General features: G+C 36.8%; 1 protein-coding gene across 1 annotated transcript in view; it reads left to right on the forward strand.

Moving 5' to 3' along the window:
* The window catches only part of LOC132123410 (protein BEAN1-like), a 74694-nt gene that overhangs the window by 44658 nt on the left and 12335 nt on the right, over positions 1-17701 (forward strand). Inside the window, exons 4-5 of the mRNA XM_059534000.1 lie at positions 8748-8948; positions 10308-10449. Coding sequence (XP_059389983.1) covers positions 8748-8948; positions 10308-10449 — 343 coding nt within the window. The remainder of the gene's footprint in view (positions 1-8747; positions 8949-10307; positions 10450-17701) is intronic.

Below are 17701 nucleotides of genomic sequence, written 5' to 3' on the forward strand. Positions count from 1 at the left end.
TAATTTATTCCTATGATTTCAAAGCTGAATTTTCAGCAGCAGTCCTCAGTGTAACATTTGTACTGCATAATATAGGTTTATATTGGAAACCATAATCATTTATTAGGATTCTTTGATGGATAGACAGCTAGCGTATGAGATTGCTTACTCATTTCTCTGATATTTTTAGTCTCTAAAATCTGTCCCCTCACATCATTGCAGAGAGTGGCAACCCAGCAAGTCATATTATAACAGAAACATATACTGTTAGAAGGCCAAATTATCACAATGAAATTTGCAGATGTTTTGACCAAGATATCCTGACAGTTTCTCTGTGTTTTGCTCCATAACAGTAGCATTACATATACAGGACTGCATTATCTATTAAACTTATATTCTTCCTGCAAGTATATGTAATCCATGTATTTGAAGCAATAACACTAAGTTACAGATTACAGAATATTTGTATTAGGGGTACAAAGTCTGAAAAATGTAACTTAATAGAACGTTTTTAATTAAAAAGTGTATTATCTACATTATGAATCAAGTTGAATTGAAAGAAAATAATCAGGATGTGTTAGTATTCGGTTTGTCTTCATTTTAGTGTAATGACAGCAGAACTCAAACTGCATGAACTTCACAAGTTTGTGTTAATCCTGATGATCGTGTTCATCTTGATTTAAGATGATCCAAAGAGTGTCTTGAGCTTTAATGGAAGCGAGAACATCTGACCGTCTGTACAAAGAGTTCACATGCTCACTGTCAGCAGATACAGTATGTAGAATCCCTTATTCATTGTACATTATAACTTTCTTTTTTTCATAAACATAAACATTGGTTAAATGGATAAACCTAGAACAGACTTTTGAACCCCACTGTATGTACTGTATATTTTCTTATTCTAATATTGAGCTGTGGTTGTGAGAATCATCAGAGAATCATTAGAAAGTCAAATTTAGATTCATCACACTTGATTCATAGAACCATTTGTGCTCTTCTTGGAAGTCATGAAATATTCAGTAAAACAAATCAGGGCTTGTGATTATTAGAATCAGCTCCCTAGAAGTGCTTCTCTGTGTATTTGTGTGTGTGTGTGTCTTGCGTGCTGCTGGATGTGTGGGTAGGAATGACCTTCTCTTCACACACTTTTCATCCTTGTTGCTGAGAGATCTAAATGAAGTTCTTGTGTTTCTGTAAATGCTGCTGCAAATGCTGTTTATAAATGTGTACAGTAATCACACTGAGAAGAAGTTGAGAAATTCCTAAACTAATATTAATTCAGCAAGAGCAAGATTTTGAGACTCCAATAATCAGCCAATCTCAAATACTTGTGTAACTGTGTATACCTATTTCTTTCTTGATTCCTAGCAACCTCATTTTACCCTAACATGATGCTGTCTGCAGTGCTGTCTTTTATGTGGTGCCCAAAGCAGGGTTTGTGTTCTAATGCAAGTCTTTTGAAAGGACCATAATGTTACATAAATACAGTCATATCCCAGACATTCTACTGTGAACAGAGCACCATCCCTGTATTATTCTATTCCTGCTGTCTTTGTCTCTGGAGCTCCCAGTGCAGATGAGCCTAGTACTGAAATGCCCACTAGAAAAATCTTCTAGCTGGTGTACTTTATTTATAATTTACCTTGTTCACACAGAGTAAATTGTTGAAATTTTGTCTGATGATCTGAAATATGATCATTGGTTTCTTGTTATGTGATATGTCTAAATGACAGAAAAATCTTTAGAGAAGTCTTCTCTTATGGGGGATACATTGATGTGGGCATGTGTAGAAGCCCACACTTTATTCTTAGTAGGCATTTTGAATTTGGTCTGGTTTAAAAGATGGAAAACAAACATTTTCTCATACTGAGTCTCGGTTTCTACAGCTCTGGAAAAAATGAAGAGACCACTCCAAAATTATCACTTTCTCTGGTTTTACTGTTTATAGATACTGTATGTGTTTGAGTAAAGGGAACATTTTTGTTTGGTTCTAGGCTTATATTGCTTTTAATATTTGTATTGTGCGGTAACCAAGTACTCAAGGCTTGCTGTATTGTGAATACAGTATTGACCTGTATAAAAAGCTTTTTTTATATAAACATTTTCCACCCGCTCTTTGACCCTTTAACATTTTTCACACTGCACTGAAAAGCTGCACATACATTAAGCAGTGTGTATTTATTTCTGTGTCCATATGAACAGGTTATTCACACTGCCCACATGAGCAAAGTGGTGCTGAGTAGCAGGAGAGCAGGTCCAAGTACAGTTTCAGCACTGAGCGTATTATTGTAACTGCTAGAAGAGCCTGTTGTATTTTGCAATGAAGACTCCCATATAATGCTGGATTATTTGGGCAGTTTATAGCTAGTCTGGGGTTTCTGTTTTTATTCATGTAGGCTTAGATTAATACACAGAAGCTTTGCCATCAGGATGCAAATATGTGTTTCTGATATCAGAATAAAATAATTTTAGAACAATGTGTTAATATAGGCATGCTAAAAAGCAACCAGTAAATAGTGAGGATTGATCCTTATACTAAATAGTTGCTAAAGTGTTGCTGAATGTACTTTAAACATGCAAAAAAACAAACATGCAGTACAGTTTAATAGTAGTATTTTGTCAGTGTAAAACTGAAAATGGGAGTGAAAAGTGTCTAATGTTGAACACAAAACGTGGGCTTATAGTAATCTGTGGCACAGAATTGGATTGAATGACAAGAGAAAGGAGAGAAGATTAATGGTGAATTTATGAATGTTGTGTGTGTGTGTGTGTGTGTGTGTGTGTGTGTGTGTGTGTGTGTGTGTGTGTGTGTGTGTGTGTGAAGCAGAGGCTGAAGGAGGGCAGAAAAAGCATAAGTTGTTATGATTATGCAATAGAGTTGTATGTTGGTCTGCTGTGACCTTCAGCACAAAGCCATGTGTTTTTTTTTTTTTCTTAGACAGGAAAGGATGCAAGGGCTAGAGGGAAGGAGAGTAGAAGGACATGACAACTTGCACAAGCAAGTTGCTGAATTCAGTCTAACTGGAGTGAACTGATCTCCCAAATGCAATCTCAGTTGCATTCAGCTCATAATATCACACATTTCGAGGGAGAGGGCACAGCGGACATGTTAGCATACTCCATCTGGATGCCTGGAGGTTACCATGCTGCCGTAGTCCTGGAGATGCGGTTTTTAGAGACCTCACTGCCAACCCCAGCACTGAATGCTAATACAGTAATGCTAATAAATCAGATCTAAATGCATAGATGAAATAATGAGTTGAATGCAAATGCTAAACATGGGGGGGGGGGTGTTGGGCTTGTTCTTAAAAAAATTTATAACACACAAAATTAATTATATATTCACTTCTACAAACATACTTTTAGGGTTAGGTTTAAGTCTGTAATGAATGCACATTACCATTCAAAAGTTGGAGGGGTTAATAAACCTTTTTAAAGGGGTCATATGATGCGATTTCAAATTTTCCTTTCTCTTTGGAGTGTTACAAGCTCTTGGTGCATAAAAAAAATGATCTGTAAAAGTTGAAAAGACTAAAGTCTCAAATCCAAAGAGATATTTTTATAAAAGTTCAGACTTGTCCATGTCCTTCTAAAACACCTTATTTTAACACGCCCCCACTTGTCTACATCACTATGTGGGAAGATTTGCATAACACCGCTCAAATGGTCACGCAAAGAAAGAAGGCATAACTTTTATTCTCACTGTTGCCGCCAGCGAATTGTTGTGGAGACGCTGTGTTTCATTGTGAAAGCAAAACTACTTTGTTTGGCTTTCCAAGAGTGGACACAACTAGAAATCAGTGGTTAAGTTGTATTTATAACACTGTTGTATTTAACCCAAATATTCAGATGTATGCAGCGCATTTTACGGAGGATGAGGACTGTTTCCTCTGACAGTAGCATACAATGCCGGTTTTTGTTTCTATAGAGTGGGTCAGTTCCAACTTTGTAAGGACAGTCTGGCGCTTCTGACTCACAGCCTGTAAGTATGTTTACATGCTTAAAGAATTTGCCACTGATGATTTAAACGCCAGTTTTAAGCAGTGTAGAATAACGCTTGTTGTTGGTCGTTTCTCCGATCACAAATGCAAACATGGTTTTATGTTTACACAGCGCGATACGCGACACAACAAGTAAAATAACAGTATGAGTCATAATCAGTAATTATGTCCCCACTGGATGCAACAAATGCTTTGTTTATAATGGGTTATATTGTTTTTGTCTTGTCACACCTGGCGCAAATCCATTAATGAATGTTTGGAAGTGAAGTAAACTTCAACGTATGTAGGGAACAATGAACTCTGTGCAGGGATCATATCAATCAGAACGCAGTTCATGTACATAGCTCTCTTGTAACGAGCTGGTTATATGAATCAGGTGTGTTAACTAAGAGAGAGGTGCAAAGCATGCAGAGCAGGGGGATACAGGGACTGGGATTGGGAACCGCTGTGGTAAGGGGCGTAACATTTCCGTCACACGATTTAGGCATTCAGCCAATCACAACGCACTGGATAGCTGGCCAATCAGCACACACCTAGCTTTACAGACCGATGAGCTTTGTAAAAATCAATGCATTTCAGAAAGGTGGAGCATAGAGGAGCAACAATAATGTACATCATGTGGAAAATAAAATGTTTTTTGAACCTTAAACCACATAAACACATCGCATTACACCAAATACACAAAATGATGTTCTTTTTAGCAACATCATATGACCCCTGTAATGAGTTAAGATTTATTTTATGCTTAACAAGGCTGCATTTATTTGATCAAAAATGCATTAAAAAAATAATATTGTGAAATATTATTACCAGGTGTGTGTTCACTGCTGTCTGTGTGCACGTAGGATGGGATAAATGCAAAGCACTAATTCCAAATATGGGTTACCAAAACTTGGCCACGTCACAATCACTTTCACTTTCAATATTCACTATGAATATTTTTTTACAATTTAAAATAACTGTTTTCTATTTTAATATGTTTTAAAATGTAATGTATTCCTGTGATGGACGAAATTTCGGCATCATTCTTCAGTGTCCTTCAGAAGTCATTTTAATATGCTCAAGAAATGTTTATTCTCAGTGTTGAAAACTGCTTAATATTCTTGTGAAAAACTGCATTCTTTGATGAACAGTTAAAAATAACAGCAGTTATTTGAAACATAAATCTTTTGTAACATTACAAATGTTTTAAATGTTTAAACTTATTATTATAATTATTATTTTTAAATTATCAGTTTTGACCAACATTGAGCAACCTTGCTTGAAAATATTTTGTATATTCTTACTGACCTCAAACTTTTTAATGGTTGTGTAATTTTCTTAATACGTCTTTGATTTTGCATTTTAATGACTACTTGACTGACAGCACTAATTAATTTCTGTATTCCTTTGCTTAATTAATTGTGAGGTTTGTGAACTGATAATAATTAATGGAGTCTGTTACACAAACAGGTTTTTCATGGCATATTTCTAAAGAGTCACAAGAGCATTGAGGTATTTTAACAACAGTGTATTTCTATATTCCACCTTCAAAGCTTAACAACAGGCCAACATTTAGCACCTCAGTTTTGTTGCCAAATATGTGCTTCACAGCACAGCTGATATTCTCTGAGTGCAATAAAAAATATGTATATATAAAAGATAATAATAATAAATATAGCTGCAAGCAGCAATTACGGGGCCAAGCACTCCAGCAGAAAATTGAGGAGCTAAGCATGGCATGGAGCATCACACGAAGTGCAAAAATGAGCAATTAAAGCAATTTAAGGATGATTGTAATTGAAATGGCTAAAAAAACATAAATACAATCACTACTAGCATGATTACTTGGCTTATCAAGTTTGACCAATAGGAGCGCTGTTATCAAATCAATTTGGTGTACTCTGTGTGAATTGTCAATGACACACACAAAGTTTGGTGTCAATATGCCAAAGCATTGCAGAGATACAGCCTCAAGTGTCATTTTGGCATTGTGCCTCAAATTCGTCGCTGTGGTATGCAAAAGCACAGAAGGTGCGTAGGCACCTATTGTATCCGTTAGGATTCTTATTATTATTCTGCTTCTTCTTCCGCCGCAAGTCTATGGCAGCCCATAGAACCGCTTGTGGGAAAGTTGTGCAATTTGGCACACTGATAGAGGACAATATCAACATTAACCACAGCATGTTTAGAGACTCTGACTCCAACTCTCTAGCGCCATCACTTGTCCAAAGATTAAAAGTTTCTATGCTAATAACTTTTGAACCGTAAGCCACAAAAGTACAATTATTTTTCCTCTGAATCCTTGGCTTATGTCGAATGAACACCAAAATTCAAAAATCGCAAGGTTTAGTTTTTTTGCTATATTTTATTGTTCGTAAAACATACTTTTTCGAACTCGTCCTAGACGGTTAGTCCGATTTTCACAAAAATTGGCTCACCGTCTTCAAACAACACGAGCGCTGTCTTGCTCTCTCTCCCTCGCGCATATTAATCAATTGACACGATGGTGTCGATGTTTTAAATCATTTAAAATGAGAATGTAAGTGTGCTCACCCCATTTTTGTTTGTAAGAAAGAATTTGATTAGATTTCATATCGCAATATTTATCGCAGAAAAATAAAATATCGCAATGTCATTTTTTCCCAATATCGTGCAGCCCTACAGTATACTGTCGATGTCCAGAAAGGTAATAAAAACATCTTCAAAATAGTCCATGTGTTCACGACCCTGCTGACGTAAGATGCTGCTGACGTGTTTTCTGGTGCACCCAATAACAAAGATAACATGTCTGCAGCGTCGTACATCAGCAGCGTCAATGCAGCTGATTTTTGATTGCTTCCACTGTCCTCATTTGTAAGTCGCTTTGGATAAAAGCATCTGTTAAATGAATAAATGTAAATGTAATGTAAGTAATTTGTGGATTAGAGCATACTGGAGACGCAAACCTTTTCAAACGATTCAGTTTGATTTGGTTAACTGGTTCGACCGGTTCACTAAGAAGATCCGGTTGAATAGAAAAACAAAACCAATAAAACCCATTACAAACGAGGCATTTGTTGCATCCAGTGGGGACATAATTACTGATTATAATGACTTATACTGTTTTTTTTACGCGTTGCGTTGCGTTTCACGCAGCGTAAACATAAAACTATGTCTGCATTTGTGATCTGATAAACAACAAACAAGCCTACTCTACACTGCTCAAAACTCACGTTTGAATCATCATTGGCAAATTTTTTAAATATAAATCATGTACTTACAGGCTGTGAGTCAGAAGTGCCAGACTGTCCTTGCAATGTCTGAACTGCCCAGCATTATAGAAACAGCCGATGTGCCACAGATGCATTGCAGGGTACTGGTTAAGGAAACAGTCCTCATCCCCCATAAAATGCGCAGCACACATCTGAATATTTGGGTTGGACTGTTCTGGAAGAGGGTTGAAATACAACTTAACCACTGATTTCTAGTTGTGTCCTCTTTTGGTAGGCCAAACAAAGTAGTTTTGCTTTCACAACGAAACACAGAGATTCTACGACATGGAGTTAACAGTGAGAATAAAAGGTACGCCTTCTTTCTTTGCATGTACTGTACATTTGGGCAGGATTATGCTAAACTTCCCACATAGTTACATAGACATGTGGGAGTGTGTTAGAACGAGCCGTTTTAGGGGGGCGTGGTTGACTATTAACTCTTATAAAGAATATCTCTTTGGATTTGAGACTTTAGTCTTTGCAACTTTACAGATCTTCTTTATTCACCAAGAGCTTGTAACACTCCAAAGAGAAAGGAGAATTTTAAATCGCATCATATGACCCCTTTAAGAAAATTATCACATCACATTAAACACTTCCTGATGTTTCATTTGTCCTCAGAATTAACATGGATACAATTGAAGCACGTTCTTGAGATACACTGATTTGATTTCTATCTTGTTTAACTCCAGGAAGGGCTGAAGGCATCAAGCCCACAGAGTGTTAATATCATCATCTTTCCCAATACGTCCCCTTGGAATTATAAGGTTCTATCTGCATTCCAAGTAGTTTTGAGATAATGAGCTTCAAAAGTTTTGTGTTCCAGTCGACTGTGCAGATAGAAGCTTATTGTTTTTTAAATAAAAAGTCCCATAATGTATACAACATTAAAAAATCTATCACATAATTTAAATACGTTGACACAGAATTAGAATATGTGAATAACTCAATTTTGACAAAAATGTCAGATAGAACCTTATAATTCCAAGGGAACGAATAGGCTTTATTGAATCTGTCTGTGTCTCTGTGGCCTATGCACGTATGTGTGAGAGTATGTGCGGCTGATTTTGTTTTTTTCTCTGGTCCTAATGGAAAGGGTGGAAGAAACCAGAGAGGAGCTAATGGCTGGAGTTGGGCTTCTCGCAAGCTGACACTAAAGTCTTCCACCCTAAATATAAAAAAAATTCAAACAGGTCAGGTTTAAAATTGAAACACCGCAGACTTGAAAATCTAATCCACTGAGGGATGAAAGTCTGGGGAGCATTCCTGATCTGCGGTCCTCAGAGAGGTAGTCCTCAGAGCAGGGCTATTATATATTAAATGACATAATCCCACACCAGTATGATCTCTCTGTCTGTGTGGGAAAGAAGAAAATGTCTCTTTTGTGTATTATGTAACACCTTCTTCTGTAAATTATTGAAAGTGCTTTAAAAACTGACCATCCGTCTCATCTTTGTCTCCTATTTCCCTTCTTATCTTTCCATCTTCCTATCTTCTATCAAACTTCAACACATCTACCATCTCCTCCATACAGCGAGCTCAAACCTGAGCAGTCATGCTCATGAGTACCCAGACTGCCAAGAAGGGGGTAATGAAACCAGCCTGCTGGTGTCCCCTCTGGTGGTGGCTGGCATCGTCATCGGCCTGGTGCTCTTCCTCTCCTGCGTCACCATCATTGTGGGCAGTCTGCGCAAAGACAGCCGCCTGCGCAACCCCCACCTGCATGCCAGCTACGGTCAGTGGTCTAACTTCATGGGCTCCACAAAACTCACCATGGCTTTGTTTGTAGTTTCTGTGTGCCATAATGAAGTTGTTTCGTTTTCAAAAAGTTGAGAGGAATCAGCCCTTCCACGCATTAAGCCTTTGTTTGGGAGTTCAGGGAATGAAGGCCAATCCTTGCACAGCCCTACTGCTTCTATCTGTAAGCCTGGTCCAAGGTAGCCTTGTAGTTAGTGATATGGTCAACATGACCCTCTCTCTACAATATGGCATTAAATGTATTATAAATTGCAAAAATATGAAGTTTTAGGTTTACTTTGAACTTTGTGTGTCCTTGCAGAGTAACCACTGGAGTTTTTTTTTATCATGAACCATGGTCATGTTTAACTGTGTTTTATAGTTTTGAACCTTTTTTGTTCAGTTTGTGCCATCTTTCTTTAAATGTCACTTAGTTTGATTTTCTTTTTTTTGTTTTATGCAGTGACATTTATACATTTGTAATGAGGTCATATAATGAATTTGTTTTTTTTTTGTTTTTTTACATTTAGGGCATTGTACTATGAAAACAATGTATCTTCTTTATATTTATTTTTTTATCCCTGATCATTTCAGTCTGATCTTTACAGATCAGATCATTTATGTATTTACATGTATTGGGCATTAAGGATTTTTTTTTAATGTCATCAAACTTGTAATGTAATGTAATCAAGCTTTTAAACACATTTTATTGTATTTTAAGCAAATAATATTTTTTTTATGTCATAATAAAACTTTTAAACACATTTAATTGTATTAGCACAACAATTTGAAGGAATAGTTCACTCTGTCATAATTTACTCATGCACATGTTGTTCCAAACACAAGAGTTCATATTTGAAACACAAATGAAGTTCCAAGGTTCAGAAAGTTCAGAAAGAGGTATGAGAGCAGATTATAGGAATAAAGGTAATCCATAGTGGTTTAGGCCTTATAAAGAGACATGATAACTTTATACGATGAACCAATTTTATTAATGATCAACGCACATTCATAGAACTCTTTAAATATGGTATACAGAAGATCAAATGTGCGAAACATACGGTGTTCTTATGTGTCAAGCAAGCAAATGAATCTCCAGTGGATGGACCAAAATATCTTAGGTTTCATTAAAAATATATTTTTCATCATTAAATCTGTGTTGTGAAGAAACAAAAGTCTTAAAGGGTTTGAAGACATGAGTAAATGATCACAGAATTCGAATTTTTGTTAATTAAAATCCATTTATGAACTAAAATAATATGCAATATATGAAAGTACCACTCTCAATAACATTCTCAGAACATGAAATGATAGAAGAAACAGAAATGATCACGTTTTGTTGCTGTTGTTTCTACAGCTCCAGATGGCCTCTCATATGGTGGCTCCATTGGAGAGCTGAGGTCCACTTGTGTTGAGGACTTTCCCCCTGCGTTTGATTTTGACTCTTACGTGGAGACAGTATCACAAGTCAACGTCGCGTACCCAGACTCCCCACCTCAGTGAGTCATATTTTACCTCTGGATTGAGTCTGTGTTAATATATATTGTATGTACAGTGTGGGGTAGAGGTGGGAACATGTGCGTGTGTAATAAGTAATGAGATCACTGTGACAGAGAAGGCACACTTCCTCTTTAAAAGATTCCATTCCGTCGTCCTTCTTACAGTCTTCAAAGGCCTCAGCGTAGCATGAGCTGATAACCATGTTAAAAGCCAGTTAGAGATGCTAAAAATAGAAATAGTCTAGAATAATTTGCCATATTTCAACTATATTTAACTCGTTTCTCTCTCAACCTGACATGAAGTGTAACTCTTATCAGATTCAGACATTCATTCTTGAAGGGTCTGTTTGAAAATAATGAAACCTGTTCTAGTTAGATTAGTTCTGGGGTCTGGGAAAACCAGAATTACTCTTTGTTGACGCAAACTTTATGTATATTTGTTAGCTAAAACCAGAGTTTGACTCTGTTATTTTTTTCTATTGTGGGAAAAATTAGGAATAAGAGAAATAAATGGTCAAAAATAGAAAGTGTTTGCAGGGAAACAGATTGACCAGTTGTATTCACTCTTCTCAGCTCTCAGTCCTTTTCTTCTGTCACTGCTCAGACGTTTTCACCTTTCGCAGTCCTCCCTTATCCTGATAGGAAGGTTGGACACCTTTAACTTTTCAGTTCTCCTAACAAGCAGGAATTGCTGATAAATGCCATGGCTTTGCACTGAAAAAGGCTTGGTGTGTTTGATCTAAATGGCAGCTTGTCTAATTGGCATCTTCAAAGAATCTGTCAGTTCCCTTCCTTGCCATTTAGCCTGCCTGCCTTCACACAGCGACCCATAAAATACTCCTCAGGTAGAGGACATGTCTCAGAGCAAGAAAGGCTTATTGTTTATAAGATCTCATTCCAACATTATGATTTTAGGGTTGGTGTCAAAACCAGATTCTAACATTTTGGAAGCAGCTCAAATGGCCATTGCTGTTTTAAGCATTTATTACTCATAAGAGCACTGCAAAAGCAATTTGATTGCATAAACTAAGGAACTTCATAACCTTGTAATGCATTACAAAATCAATACCAAATCATTAGCTGAGGCGATACATTTCAAAATGATTATGACCTCAGGGATATCTGTGCATCCTGGAGTCATTATAACTATCCTCTGTATCAAATAACTATAATCTAGCCATTTGGGATTTATGAATTCTATTATCTTATTTTAAGCAAACTTCAAAACCGTTATAACCTCCTTGGGGATAGGCTTTATATGCTGATATGTTTATGACTTCATAATAGAAGTGTATAAGCTAAAATTATTATGACCATATTAGGAACATTCTTAAATGATGTGGGCATAGTGATTTTGGAATGTGTAGCTTCTGATGGAGAAGTAATGAATTTCTTAATAAAGTCAATTATATTAGAAATCAAATACCCCTTATGAGGTTATTGTGATTGTGGGATGTATTGCGTGAACTCTCACCTTTAGCCTGCTCAACCAAAGATACAGTGGTGGCCAAAATTATTAGAACACTAGTATTTTCACTAGCTATTTTTTTTAAGTCAGTTATTTCTATCTTTTGCTGTAGTGTGTCAGTAGGAAATATTGGTTTACATTTCCAAACATACATTTTGTCATTAATTCTAATAATCCAGGGACATTTATGTTTGACAGCAGCCAGTGGTCCACACAGAGATCTGATCTCTTTATCATCAGTCTATTTTTGAAAGCATCCTCATTTTACAGCATTTTTACTCAAGTTTCTAAAACTTTGAACAGTACTATAGCTTTGCAGGTATGTCTCTTGAAGCATCTTGGATACATTGCCGCAGTTCATCTGGATTTAGTCTGTCTTCATTTATGATCTGAATGAAAGTGTTCACACATGACAGTGCACACTGGCAGTGTTTAGTAGATGGGAAATTTAGTAAAAACATGCACTGCTACACCTACATTCATTTAACATGCCAAAGAAACCTTTCATTTGAGTTCAGGTTTCTGGAAAGAGCAATAGGTGAGAGAAAAGAATCAATGCTTACACAAATGTAAGGAGACTGGATTTAAAGTCTACATTTCATTTTTTATACTGTAAGTATCATATATGAGCTACAGACCAGATTAGCCCATCATGACGATTGACGATTTATCAAAATCAGTTAAGTTTGTGTTGAAATATCTGAGCAAAGGTACAGTAAAGGTGATCTGTTTGACATGTGGGACAGCTACAAGTTCATTCAAATCAAGCATATATGAACCAATTATGAATGGTAACAAGGTGAAGGCTCAGCTCATGAATATTAGGTTATATGACTGAACACTTCCTTGTGATGTAAGCATGAGCTCATTAATATTCATTAACCCACCCATCTTGCACTCTTATCCGCCTTTAAATTTAAAACACTGCCCGGATATATCCTTTAAACTTTGCTGAATGCAGTGCATGTTTCATGCTGCTGTCAAAGATGTTGACTTGTGACTTTGTGCAGAACAGTCACTTCTGATTGACCTGTGATTGGCAGTTGAGTCAGTTAATCTTCTCTCAATGTGACTCTGTCTAGTTAAGTTATTTATCACTTTCTCAATAATCAAGTGTTTCCTTGGTTGCATAACAAATATCTAAATTGTTAAGCACGTTGCTGTCAGTTTGTGTGTGTGTGTGTGTGTGTGTGTGTGTGCATATCCTATGTGTGTTTAATATCAGAGAGGAGAGGTTTAGTTAGGGTCATGTTTGTGCTCAGCTTGCCTGCCCTTCATGGCTTGTTTCACAGAGTGCCAATTTTATTTACATCTCTATGACAGTTCCATTAGACTGGCAGAGCCCTCTGGTGAAGCTCTGTAAAGGGGCTTTTGAATAGGGTGAAATTATGTCTCCCCTGGAGCAAGAGCTACCTGAAAGAGCAGTGCCTCCTCCTATTAAAAAGCTAATTATGACTGATATAGAATATTAGTGCTGGCCTGGAGGCTTATTAAGAATTACTGAATAGTGTGTAATTCTGTTTGAGAGAGATGACCCTCAGTCCAGATACTCAATTTAATTTGAGACCAGCAGTCTCGAAGTATGAAAGTACAAAGTATATCAGATTTATCACTATTCTATACACTTTTGACATTGTATGTAATGTCGTACATAAGCCACTTTAGTACCCACAACCAAAACATCTTCCTGTGACCCTGTTATGCAGTAAGTTCCAGTCCTCCAATCTGATTGGCCATGCAGTGTTTCAGGATTATAATTTGTTTGTTTGTCTGTATTTGTACATTCCAGATGCTGTGTCAGTTTATGTGTTAGCATTGGGGATTTTTCAGTAACTCTCACTAGTAACGCCATTAAATCATTCATTTAGCCATTTTGTTGACCAAGTCATTGAATCAATTGTTCAACTGATTAGTTAATCGATGCTGATTCTTTCAGAAAAAAAATGTCATCTTATATAAGTGAGTAAATAATCATTCATTCAATGAGTTTGTTTAACAACACTGATTCATTCATGATTGAAACAAGGGACCCTAAATGAATGAGTCATTGAATCAGCCGTTCAGCTCATTAGTTCAACAACAATTCATTCAGATACACAGCTACTGTGTGTTGCTCACAGAGAAAAGTGGTTAAAGGGATACTCCACTGAAAAATACACTCATCATTAACTCACCCTCATGTTGACCCATTAACTAATTAATCAGATTTTTTTTTTTTATTAATTCCATGATTAATCCCACCTAATTTCCCAATCCCGCAATCTTCAAATAATGTAGAAACAACATAACATCATAAAGGCATAATCTTTGCACCTGCCACTGACTTCAGAAGACACTGATTCATGAACTGGGTTTGTATAGATTACTGTGGTCTGCTTCATTTGGTTTTTAAAGCATCAACTTTCAGGGTTCCATCTACTTGCACTCTATAAACTCACAGAAATTGATTATTTAAAAAAAAAAATCTTTGTTAGTCTTCAACTGAACAAGAAAGTCATATACATTTGAAATGGCATGATGATTTATTGAACTTGTTTATTGATAAATTGTTATACAATTTATCACACATTAAAGGGTGACTCCACCCCAAAATGAACATTTTGTCAATAATCACTTATACCCATGTTGTTCGCGACGAGAATACCTTTACAAATACGCGTCTGAAACAGAAGAGCATATGCAGCATACAGTACTGTGATATGTAGAGACACAGAGGAGACTGTTGACAAAGAAATTGTTGAATAAAGTTATTTTTATTTTTTTGTGTACAAAAAGTATTATTGTCCCTTCATAACGTTGCGGTTGAATCACTGATGGAAGATGGACTATTCTGATGATGCTTTTCAAACTTTTCTGGACCTTGACAGTGTATTTTACTTGGCAGTCTATGGGACAGTCTCAAGCCTCCCAGTTTTCATCCAAAAAATCTTAAATTGTGTTCCGATGATGAACAAAGCTTTTACGGGTTTGGAACAACATGGGGGTAAGTGATTAATGACAAAATTTTCATTTTGGGGTGGAGTATCTCTTTAACATGGATGTGATTACCTGTGTCTGAATTACAGCCACACTGATATTTGGAACAACAGCATCCTTGTGTGATATTTCTTTGCTTAAAAATATTATTTAGCTACTTTTATGAAGGTGGCTTCTTTCATTATAAGACCTCAGTTCCCGTGTTTTATGTTCTTCAGTGTTTTGTATGTTATCTTGTGAAGTGTTTTGAGAGAAGAGGTGTTGCAGCTGCTAAGGCAGTGAAGCTGAACGGAGCTCTCCATCACTGCCTGCCTCTCTGCTGGCCTTCATTCATCTGTGCCAAAAATGAGCAGGAGCGGAATCACTCTTCAGATCAGAGGAGACGAGGCTCCAGTCACATCATAATGTGCATTTATCACCACTGGCACATTGCAACCCGCCCTATTACAAACTCAGTTATTTTTTGTCGTCACAGTTAAAGCAACAGAGCTAAATATATATATATGTATGTGCATAGAGGAACAAATTGTCTGTGTGTATTGGTGGACTGGCATAGGTCCATTATGCTGTGGAGGCACTGGGCTACCTAGGCATTTCCACATGCCACGTTTGGGAACCTGCCACTTTATTCTACATGCACATATGTGGACACTAACATGGAGTCCACTGCTATGCTGTTCTTTGATGTCTTCAGGACTTTGGAATGAGGAGTTATCAGCGCAGTGGGTGTAAGTGCAAGCCCATTGCTACAGAATGGCTGTGTGCTTGTATGGCTGTGCTTGTGTCTCTGTGGGACTGGCAGGGAGGGGCTGTGGCATGTGACTCATGCCAGGGCTGCTATGGCCACAGATGGCACCTGGGAACTTAGTGCTCAGGGCATGTATATGAGCTGTTCACCTGTGGAGCCTGTGAAGTGCCACTTCCGCAGAGCGGGAGAAAGCTAGGCAGATCCCAGAAACACACACACTCTGCAATGTGTGTGTGTGTATTAGGGGTGTAAGGGTACACAAACATGATGGTTTGACGTCATGGTTCAGTATGGTTTCGGTACAGCAGGAGGAAAAAAAACTTAACATAAATAGCTTTTTTTATTTTTATTTAACAATAATTATAATTTTATAATTATTATTATAGTTTTCTTACGGATAATAATCTACCTCAGCTTCTGCTCTAAACTATAGTGAGCTCTTTTATTTTACTATAGGGTTAAAATTAACAACAGAGCCTAAACTACAATGATAGTTTAATAATAATAGTAATAATAGTATAATAATAGTAACTATGGTAATTAAAACTCAAATTAAAAAAATTGTATGCAAACATGTAAATTATTTTTAAATCAATTTCTAAACTATACAATTTCTATTTGTTGTTGAAATAACAATTTACAGAGTCATAAGTTGTTTCATAAAATGTTTATTTTAAACATTCATTACATAATTGAGACATCACTAACAGGTAAAGTAAAATTAAGTATAGTATAATATTTAGCAAAATGCTCTTCACTATACTTTATTTCTCTAGCAAATAACGAGCTGTGGACACTGATGACTTGTCTGAGGTAAATGCTATGTAATATTTTGTTTACAAGCTGTTTTCAAGTTTTCCTTTGGCCAGTTGAACCAGCAGGTTGTTCCAACAAAGTCAGATTGTGTGGAGGACTTATCTGGATGTCTTGTCCCGATGGCTGTCTAGGAGACAAGGTCTTCACTGGGGATGTGTCCCTGGGGCTCATCTAGTTGTCCTGGACTCCGCTGACATTCAGGGCTGTCGAGGTCATCTCTAGGTACTGATCCACCATCTGGCTTGGATACGTTCTGGATCCTGGTGACTGCAGTAACCATCTGATCCTGGAATAAGAAAGAAACAGACTAATATTAGTGTAGATGCCATTCTTCTATCGATGTAATAAGTACATCGTGTGTTATGGGAAGTGTTCCCGGTTCCGGCTGACCTAATTAATGCATCCGAACAATCCTTTAATAGATTTGAATATTAAAAATGTGTTACTGTGTTATGTGTAAGCCAGGTTAAAGAGATGGGTCTTTAATGTAGATTTAAACTGACAAATTGTGTCTGCCTCCCAAACAATGTTCGAGAGATTATTCCAGATTTCGGGTGCTAAATAGGAAAAGGATCTGTTGCCCACAGTTGATTTTGATATTCTCGGTATTATCAAATTGCCAGAGTTTTGAGAACACAGCAGACGTGGAGGACTGTAATGCAATACGAGCTTACTCAAATACTGAGGTGCTAAACCATTCAGGGCTTTATAAGTAATTATTAAGATTTTAAAATATGTAGGATGTTTAATTGGGAGCCAGTGCATACCTCCTATTTCTAGTAAGAAAGAGCTGCTGCATTAAGTAAGAACTCTAGCTGCTGCTGGAACTCTGCACTAGCTGGAGTTTGTTTATTAAGCGTGCAGAACAACCATGCAATAAAGCATTACAATAGTCTACCTTGAGGTCATGAATGCATGAATTAACGTTTCTGCATTTGACATTGAGAGCATAGGTCATAATTTAGATATATTTTTGGGATGGAAAAATGCAGTTTTACAAATGCTAGATATGTGGCTTTTAAAGGAAAGATCGCTATCAAATAGCATACCTACGTTTCTAACTGATGATGAAGAATTGACAGAACAGCCATCAAGCGTTAGATGGTGTTCTAGGTCATTACATGCAGGGGATTTATGTCCAATAATTAACACCTCTGTTTGTTTGTTTTTTCTTGTTTTTTTCAGCATTTAGTAGGTAAAGAAATTACTTGTCATTCAGTTTTCTATATTAACTACGTGCATTC

The sequence above is a fragment of the Carassius carassius genome, chromosome 3 (genome assembly GCF_963082965.1).
Source record: "Carassius carassius chromosome 3, fCarCar2.1, whole genome shotgun sequence".
In the NCBI taxonomy this organism is placed as follows: domain Eukaryota; kingdom Metazoa; phylum Chordata; class Actinopteri; order Cypriniformes; family Cyprinidae; genus Carassius; species Carassius carassius.